Source organism: Psammomys obesus, unplaced genomic scaffold (genome assembly GCF_907164565.1).
Source record: "Psammomys obesus unplaced genomic scaffold, mPsaObe1.curated_primary_1811, whole genome shotgun sequence".
Taxonomy (NCBI): Eukaryota; Metazoa; Chordata; class Mammalia; order Rodentia; family Muridae; genus Psammomys; species Psammomys obesus.
Window position 1 is genome coordinate 34,657,850 of NW_026585644.1, and position 9,182 is coordinate 34,667,031.

Consider the following 9,182-nt stretch of genomic DNA (forward strand, 5'->3'; position numbering starts at 1 on the left):
AACAACAGCAAAAATAATAAAATCCTGATTATTAATTGGGAGATGAAGTTACCAATGAGGTTCCTGGTGTTGGAGGAGCTAGGGCTCCTTGCACGGGCACAAAAAAATTAATCATACCCAAATGGCAGGTCAATGTCTAATGGGAAAGGCACCAGGTTTTAGAGGCAGGCAGGTCTGGGTTTTGTGGTATTGGGCAGTATTATCTTTTGCATAGAGGAAGATCCATCCCATAATACTACAAAACTCGCCACCAAAAAACCACCAGGAGCATTCAAGGGCTCCAGGTGAGGGCGTGGCTCCTGAGAACTTCCCTAGCCCTCTACCGGAACCGGCTCATGCCCCGGAAGCAGTTGTTCTGCTCTTTAAGCCGGTCTGGGAAAAAAGGGGAGAGACGCCATGCTGCTTTCCGCCGTGTCTCGTAAGTAGGTCTGAGGCGGCGGCAGCCTGCGGCGCGGGGCCGAGGCGGACGGGCGGGTCCCGGGGTGGAGCCAGCGGGGTGGAGGACCAGGTGCGGAAGCTGCCACCCGCGGCGCGGCTCCCAGGTCTCGGTAGGAGGAGGCCGTGGGCCCTCCGCGCCCTCTGTAGGGACGTCCCGAGAAAACGCCGCTGGCCGCCGCGGTGCAATACCCGGTTCCCTGGCTCCTAGCTGACTTCCTGATTAGAGTGCGTGTCCACCGCACGTGACTGCTGCAGCCTGCAAAGTTCAGAGGAGAGGCTTGCTACAGTACAAATACTTACACCATAGAAGGATGGAAATAGAGCGGATACTGCTTTAGAAAGATTTAAATGTGCCAGTCAACTGCACTGATTATACAAACAAAACAAAACAAAAAAAGAAAACATTCAACGGTGTTGGTTTTATTGACTCTAATATCCATAAAATACTTTAGTGTAAATGGGGTATATTTTTAAGTGTTTTTGGTTATCACTAATCTTTATAAGCACTTTTGAGTACAAAAATAATAAATATATCTTTCTATTCTTTTTTTTCTTCCAACTGTTAACGCAAAAAAAAAAAAAAAAGTTGCCAAGAGCAAGTCAAAGTAAGTAAAAGTTTTTGTTTTATTTAAAGTTTTCTTACTCCTGTTGGGGTTGGTAATCTAGGTGGTGCCAGTGTGTCTTTCTCATAAACCAGTGTTGGGTGTGATTTCCCAAAAGTTGATTTGGGGTTAATTTTATCAGTGTGAACACCTTGGAAAAAAATACAGAAGCATATTGATTGATGATGGTGATACCATTTGATAATTCTGTCCTAGGTTGCAGATACAACCACAAGGCATGCAGCTCAGTACCTCAGTGCATGGATAACTGGTTGCTTGCCCTTTCGATGTTGTGGCTGGGATGCCGTGGCAGCTGCTGCCCAGCCTCTCCCAAGTATACCCATTACTAGCCTGGGAAAAGAGCATATTTGGAAAGCTGGCCTCTTGTACTGTAAAGCGTTGTGTTTGTGCTGAGGTAAAATTGAAAACCGTAAATTGAGGACTGTCCTGTTTCTCTCCTGTCCCACTGAGTGACTGCAGTGACTATTCATGCCCTTTGTAGAGGGGCTTTCCCTTATTTTCTCACTTCAGGATTTATCGGGTCATTATTTTGCTCCTAACCAAGCCATCAGGCTGTTGTTCTGTTTGGACCAAGAAGCCTTCGCCTTGATCCTCTGCAGAAATTTTCACATGTGCTCTGATTTGATTAAAACCTGCAGCCTGTTTATAGAAATCAGTCTAAGCACTAGGAAAATTGCAGAGCTAAACACTAGGACAGGGAGGCCAGACCTGTGTATGCCTTGTTGGCCGTATGTGCCCTTCATCTTCTGTGCCATAGTTTTAGCCCCTCAAGGATGCAGACTTAGTTTTATGCTTATTGTAGAGTAAGAACCCCATAGAGATTTGTTGACTATGTGAATGAATGAATGATTGTGTTACTTATGTAATTCTCTTTTCCCCTTCCAGTACTGGTTGAACCAAGGGCCATGCTGGGCAAATGCTCTCTTGATAAATTCTGCCCAGTCCTCCTTTTGTCTTTCTAAGTTTTCAGACAAGTTCTCCGTGAGTTGCCCAGGCTGGCCTTGAACTTGTGAACTTCCTGCTCCAGCCTCCTGAGGAATTAGGGTTATTGGCCTGCACCACCAGATCTGGCAACATTGTCTTGTTTCATCAGCAGATACTGTGGTCTTCAGAGGCACAGTTCTGAACATGGATGCGTAATGTCTTTTTGGCGTTATTTGTGTTTTGTGACAGGATCTTATTCTGTAGTTCAGGTTGGTCTTCAGCCTAATTAACAGAAATCCTCCTGTCTCAGCCGTCAGAGTGGTGGGAATATAGACGTAAGCCACCATGCCTACATGTAATGTCTTAACTGCTTCAGATAGGTTTTGGAATGGCCTGAGAAATGTGTCTTTGAGGAGAGACAGAGACAACACATACATATGGGAAAGTAACAGAACTGGTATTCAAAGGTCTAGGGAGGCAAATACTGAGTTTTATGGTTTAGATGACTAATTTAAATGAAATATGAAGTGGCCAGGGCTTGTACATTAATGATATAAAACTTTAGACTTGTTAATTTTATCCCTTCTGGACTGTGTTGCTGTCAGTCATTTTGGAAGAATGGCTCTGAGGCAGCCATCCTCAGGCTTGCGGCACGTGCCAGCTGTGACTACCAGTATTCTTGCATCTTCTCCCACCTGACCTCTGCTCCTTGTGAGAGGTGACGTCAGAGGCTTGTTCTCTGATGTGGCTTGATCACTCTCACTGTTTTGGCGAGGGTGTTATCAGGTTACTGTAGGTGACTGCCTTGGGATTCAGAGCCATTGAAACTGTTCTGTGGGAAATGGAGACTGTCCCAGCACGGACCATTCTCAGGGCCGAGTGACCTCACAGCTGCTGTGACTCCCCAGCCAAGTGTGCTGTGTGTTCCTGGCAGCCCAGTGTTTTCCTCCGCTTGTAACGGTGTACTTTTTGATCCTAGAACCATTCTGGTGAGACTGGTGAGCCAAGCCGGGACAGGTTTCGGCTTTAACCACAAGAGAAGCCGCCAGCGAGAGAAGCTGACCCTTTTGCACTATGATCCAATAGGTAAGACTCAGAGAAATGATGTCACAGCAGGTTAGAAGCTTTCAGGGCCTTCTGTCTCCTTCCCGAATGAATGTCCCTGGGCAGTTTGTGGTGCCTTTGGAATCATTACATTCATTCAGTGATATGTATTTGAATGTTTATTATGGTGCTAGCTAGCTGCTATGTCAGATGTGGGAGCACCAGGACACAAGACAGATTCAGTCTCTGCTCTTGGCATTGACAGTTGGTTTGAGAGGGAGAGGGAAGAAGTCATATTTTAACACAAGTGGCATAAGTGCTGTGAGTAAGTCCATTGGGAGGCTGAGATGTAGTAGGTGGTTAGGGCTGTTGGGAATCGTACTTGAGCTGGGATAGTCAGGCAGAGCCTCTGAAAAGGTAGGAAATCAGCCACGCAAAGAATAGGCAGTAGCCGCCCGAAGAGGGAGGCGTGGTTTGACAGGAGCAGCTTACAGGGTTCAGATAGGAGTTAAACAAGTGGAGAGTATTTGTTGGTACCTTGGGGCAGAAAATTTGATTTTCTATTGTGCTATCTACCAAAAATGCTATAGTAAATGGTAACTTTAAATTTGTCTAGGAGAAACATACTTGGGATGTTAAGATGTCTCAGCAGATAAAGGCCAGTAAGCCTGGTGACCTGTGTTCCATCACTGTGACCCACATAGTAGAGGGAGAGAAAGAGTGAACTGCAGGTTTTATACACATATGCTACGGCCCACGTGTGCCCCTCCCCCACACTCCCAATAAATAAATGCAAGCAATTAAAAAGAGTCAGGTTCCAAAGGCCAGATTGTCTTCTCCCAAACCCAGCCACTACTGGTGTAAGCCCGCTATTTTCTAAATTAGATGTACAGACTTAATGGAAAATAAGCTGACAAATGTTTTATTTTTTAGAGTTTTGTGCTTTCATTTAATTTTTTCTGCCCTCAGTAGTTGCTTCCTAATAAGATAAAAGCTGTATTAGTATAAAGAGGCACTAAAAAACCCTCAAGCTCAGCTGTCAACTTAAAATTGCTCAAGTTCCATTTTCTAATAGAAGTAAAATTCCCTGCGGTTTTTATGATATTCATATTTCTGGCCATTTATTATCGTAATAAAAAGGGAATTCTAGTCTCAGACCTGAACTCTCAGGAAGCTTCCTTATATGGTGGAAAGTTTACTGGAGTGCAGAGGTATGACAGTGGATTGCGGCTTTCCTCCCTTCTGGCTTCTTTGTGTTCACTGGGTGAGAAAGTGAAGAGTTTATACTAACAGTGCCTTGTCACTGCTGGTCCAGCTCTTTCAACTGACTTTTGGTGCCCACACAACGTTGCTAAGTGTCTATTAAATGAGCCCCTGTGAGAGTTGAAGTATGTTGGAATTTCATCCTTAGTGTGGAGGAGCTGTTGGGAAGCTAGGATTGTGAGCTGTCAGTTTGGTGACACTGGGAAAATCGACACATCTCAGGTCACAAGTTCATGTGTCAGCCTCGTGTACACAAATAGGTTTTCCAGTACAAAATGTCTGGACCTTGGTAGCAGAATGTCTTTTCTGAAGAAGAGGATGTGCTGATACCTGGCTTCCTGCTGTTCTGTGGAGTAGCCTTCCAACCTGCCATGAAGGTGATGCTTGCCTTGGGGCTGGCCTTGCTCAGGGTGCCCTAGAATCTGACCATTTCCCACCATTTTATTGCAATGAGTAGAGTTAGTTGGAGGATAATGTTCTGTTAGCACCTTATGAAGCAAATCAGGGAGGAAACACAGGATTCCCAGTGAGTTAATCATGTCACAGACTGCTACGAGGCATGTGTGTGTATATGTGTGTGCGCGCGCGCGTGCGCGCTCCGTTGTATTTGTGAGTGTTCTGCCTGCATGGGTGTATGTGTACCATGTATTGCGTGGACTGCCCGTGAGGTCAGTTCCCTGGAATGGAGTTTTGGATGGTTGTGAACCACTGTGTAGATGCTGGGAAGTGAACCTGGGTTCCCTTAACACGTTCTCTTAATCCCTCAGCCCATCTCTCCAGCCCCACCTCTGTCTTTCGACTTCTTTTCCTCATATAAAACTAGATGCCAAGGAGGAAGGATTAAAGGCTGAGGCATAAGCATATTAAACCTTTTTTATCATTAAGAGAATGAAAAGTTGTCCGTTTTAATTCTGTGGATCACTAAACAAGGCAATACAGACTTTAATTGGAACAGAATAGATTTAGGTTAGCTGTAGGGAAAGAACTTGACAGATTCATTCTTCTATGAATTAAACAGCAAATATTTTGACTGAAAATTACATTATGTTTAGTGTTGTAGATAGCAGTGTGTCATTTCAGTTCATCTCACATGAGTGCTCACTGTTTATCTGGCACAGCTTTGAGGGAATGCTGTCTTTCACACCAGGAAAGAAACTGAGAGGAGAAGGTTTTGATATTTGCTTAGAGGCTCAGGGCTGATGCATATTGGAATCATACTCCTGCTTTTTGCTGGCTGGGTTTTGAACCCATGACTAGTGCAAGTAGTCTTTAAAATATTGAGCTAGGTCTCTAGCTCCTTGGAGTCAGTGTTAGAATCCAGTCCTTCTGGCTGTTTCTGGTACCTGGGCCCAATTTTAACTTCCTAATTCTTGTTTGAAAATACATTTTAAATTGAAATATAATTATGTCACTTTCCCTCTTCCCTTTAGTCCTTCTCAGCCACCCTCATTGAACCCCTCTGATGTCTCCTCGGAGCTGACAGCCTCCTTTTCTTTGATTGTTCTTGTTACGTGTGTGTGCATGTGCACAGCAGGGCTGGCCGCTCTGCTTTGGACAGTCAATAACGGACTTATTCCTGGGAGAGGCTAATTTTCCTAGCAGTCATTGGCTGTGTGTAGTTCTCCGAAATTTTCTCCCTTCCACGTGGACATGTCCATTGACCCTTCTGTTATTCTGGTCTTGCTTATGCAGCCATTCTAGGAGAGACGGTCACCTCAGACTTGTTGGTGTCCTGGCTCTTACCTCTTGCTGCCCCCTGTTCCATGATGTCCCCTGAACCAAAGATGCAGGAGCTGTGCTGTGGATGTGCCTGCTGGGGCTGGCCTCTCCATGCTCTGTTGATCTCTGCTGTGTCCAGTTGTGGTTGGCTGTGGTGGTCTCCATCTTCAGTAACAGAAGTGTCTTTGATGAAGGATGGTAGCTGCACTTCTCCAGGAAAGGTGGCTCGAACCCCCTCCTAAGATGCCTGCTTAAAGTCAGGACCTTGGCTGGGGATATGGTTCAGTGGTTGAGAAGTTGTACGTGTACAAAGTTCTAAGCTAGTCCCTAGATCTGCCAACCCTCCCCCCCACCCCCGACAAGCCAGCCAGATAAAACCCCTCAAATACAACAGTTCGGATCTCCTCTAGGCAGCCTAGTATTCAGAGCTCCACTGTTCTTGCGTCTGCCTCTTAGCTATGTTTATTGCACTTTGTTTTTCAGTCCTGGGGTCAAACCTAGTGCTGGGCACACGGCAGGCCAAGTTTCACTGAATCTAAACATTGCTGTTCTTGAGGGACCAAGCTTTGACTTCTCCATGAGGTCTTTTTTCTTTTTAGTTTTGCAGCAGGGTCTCACTGGGTATTTTTTGTTGGTCTGGGACTCACAGAGATTCACCTGCCTCTGTCTTCTGAGTTCTGGGATTATAGGTATTCACCACCACATTTGGGCTGATCTGTAGGTTCATAAGAGCCTTCTTGGATTGTCACATGCTCATCTTATGATACACTGATGTATTAAATCAGGGTTTCTGTATAAATGCTGTATTGCCTGTCACAGCTCTGAGCATCAAACTCTTAAAGGGGGAAATTCAGAGAATGAAGGAATTTTAATGCATAAAGCCTTGTTCTATTTGTTGTTTTTTGAGACAGGGTCTCTCTGTATCATTGGCCAGCCTGGAACTTAGAATGTTGACAGTCTTACCTTGAACACAGAGAGATTCATTTGCCTCTGCCTCCCGAATTCTGGGATTAAAGGAGGTGTGCACACCTTGACCAGCTTAAAGCCTTGCACTAATAATCAGTGACTTCTGGACACGGCTATTTAAATAACTCCTGATTGCTTCTCAGCAAAGAAAAATATTCTCACGTTTTGTTTTGTTTTGTTTTCCATAAACATGATTTAATCACGTAAAACTGTTAGAAAATATCAGAGGAGAATATGCGAATAACGTAAGGTTTTTTTTTTAGTTAATTATACTTTATTCACTTTGTATCCCCCCATAAGTCCCTCCTTCCCTCCCCCTTCATGCATGCCCCTCCCCAACTCCACTGATAAGGGAGGTCCTTCTCTCCTTCCTTCTGATCTTATTCATCAGATCTCATTAGGAGTGGCTGCATTGTCATCTTCTGTGGCCTGGTAAGGCTGTTCTCCCCTCAGGGGGAGGTGATCAAAGAGCAGGCCAATCAGATTATGTCAGAGGCAGTCCCTCTTCCCATTACTATGGAACCCACTTGGACACTGAACTGCCATGGACTACATCTGTGCAGGGGTTCTAGGTTATCTCCATGCCTGGTACTTGGTTGGAGTATGAGTCTCTGGGAAGACCCTGTGTTCAAATTTTCTGGTTCTGTTGCTCTCCTTGTGGGGTTCCTGTCCTCTCCAGCTCTTACTTTTTCCCACTTTTTACATAAGATTCCATGCACTCTGCTCAACAGTTGACCATAAGTCTCAGCGTTTGCTTTGATAGTCTGCAGGGCAGAGCCTTTCAGAGGCCCTCTGTGGCAGGTTCCTAGGTTGTTTCCTGTTTTCTTCTTCTTCTGATGTCCATCCTCTTTGCCTTTTAGGATGGGGATTGAGCATTTTAGTCAGGGTCCTCTCTCTTGATTAGTTTTTTTAGATGTATAGATTTTAGTAGGTTTATCCTATGTTATATGTCTATGAGTGAGTATATACTATATGTGTCTTTCTGCTTCTGGGATAGTTCACTCAGGATGATCCTTTCCAGTTCCCACCATTTACCTGCAAATTTCATGATTTCCTTATTTTTCATTGCAGAGTAATACTCCATTGTGTAGATGTACCACAATTTCTGCATCCATTATTCAGTCGAGGGGCATCTGGGCTGTTTTTAGCTTCTGGCTATTACAATAAAGCTGCTGCAAACATGGTTGAGCAAATGTCCTTATTGTGTACTTGCGCCTCTTTTGGGTATATGCCTAGGAGTGGTATGGCTGGATCTTGAGGAAGCGCTATTCCTAGTTGTCTGAGAAAGTGCCAGACTGATTTCCAGAGTGGTTGTACAAGTTTACATTCCCACCAGCAGTGGAGGAGGGTTCCCCTTTCTCCACAACCTCTTTAGCATGTGTTGTCTCTTGAGTTTTTGATCTTAGCCATTCTGATGGGTGTAAGGTGAATTCTCAGGGTTGTTTTGATTTGCATTTCCCTAATGGCTAATGACGTTGAGCATTTCTTTAAGTGTTTCTCTGCCATTCGATATTCCTCTACAGAGAGTTCTCTGTTTAGCTCTGTTCCCCATTTTTTAAGTGGATTACTTGGTTTGCTGCTTTTCAGCTTCTTTAGTTCTTTATATATACTGGATATTAGTCCTCTGTCAGATAAAGGGTTGGTGAAGATCCTTTCACAATCTGTAGGCAGTCGTTTTGTTTTGATGATGGTGTCCTTTGCTTTACAGAAGCTTTTCAGTTTCATGAGGTCCCATTTATTGATTGTTGCTCTTAGAGCCTGTGCTGTTGGTGTTCTGTTCAGGAAGTTGTCTCCTGTACCAATGAGTTCTAGGGTCTTCCTCACTTTTTCTTCTAACCGATTTAATGTGTCTGGACTTCAGTTTTGTGCAGGGTGATAAGTATGGATCTATTTGCATTTTTCTACATGTAGACATCCAGTTAGACTAGCACCATTTGTTGATCTCTCATGTTTTAAATGATTCAAAGTATGTGAAAAATATCCCATATATAATGTCTATATTTTACTAATTTAACGGTGCATTTCTCGTGAATTTAAAACTGTTTAAGAAACAGGGCACAGTGGCACAGGGCTGTGATCCCAGCAGTCTGGGAGGCAAAGGCAGGCAGATCTCTGTGAATTTGAGGCCAGCCTGGTCTACAAAGTGAGTCAAAGGCAGTCAAGCAGCAAAAAAAAAAAAAAAAAAAAAAAAAAAAAAAAAAAAAA

At 44.2% G+C, this 9,182-nt stretch overlaps 1 protein-coding gene across 1 annotated transcript in view; it reads left to right on the forward strand.

Moving 5' to 3' along the window:
* The first annotated feature begins 341 nt into the window (after positions 1 to 341).
* Positions 342 to 9,182, forward strand: part of Mrpl33 (mitochondrial ribosomal protein L33) — a 10,386-nt gene continuing 1,545 nt past the window's right edge. The window contains exons 1-3 of the mRNA XM_055627177.1: positions 342 to 418; positions 1,025 to 1,043; positions 2,965 to 3,071. Of these exons, the coding sequence (XP_055483152.1) occupies positions 397 to 418; positions 1,025 to 1,043; positions 2,965 to 3,071 (148 nt within the window). The 5' untranslated portion in view covers positions 342 to 396. The remainder of the gene's footprint in view (positions 419 to 1,024; positions 1,044 to 2,964; positions 3,072 to 9,182) is intronic.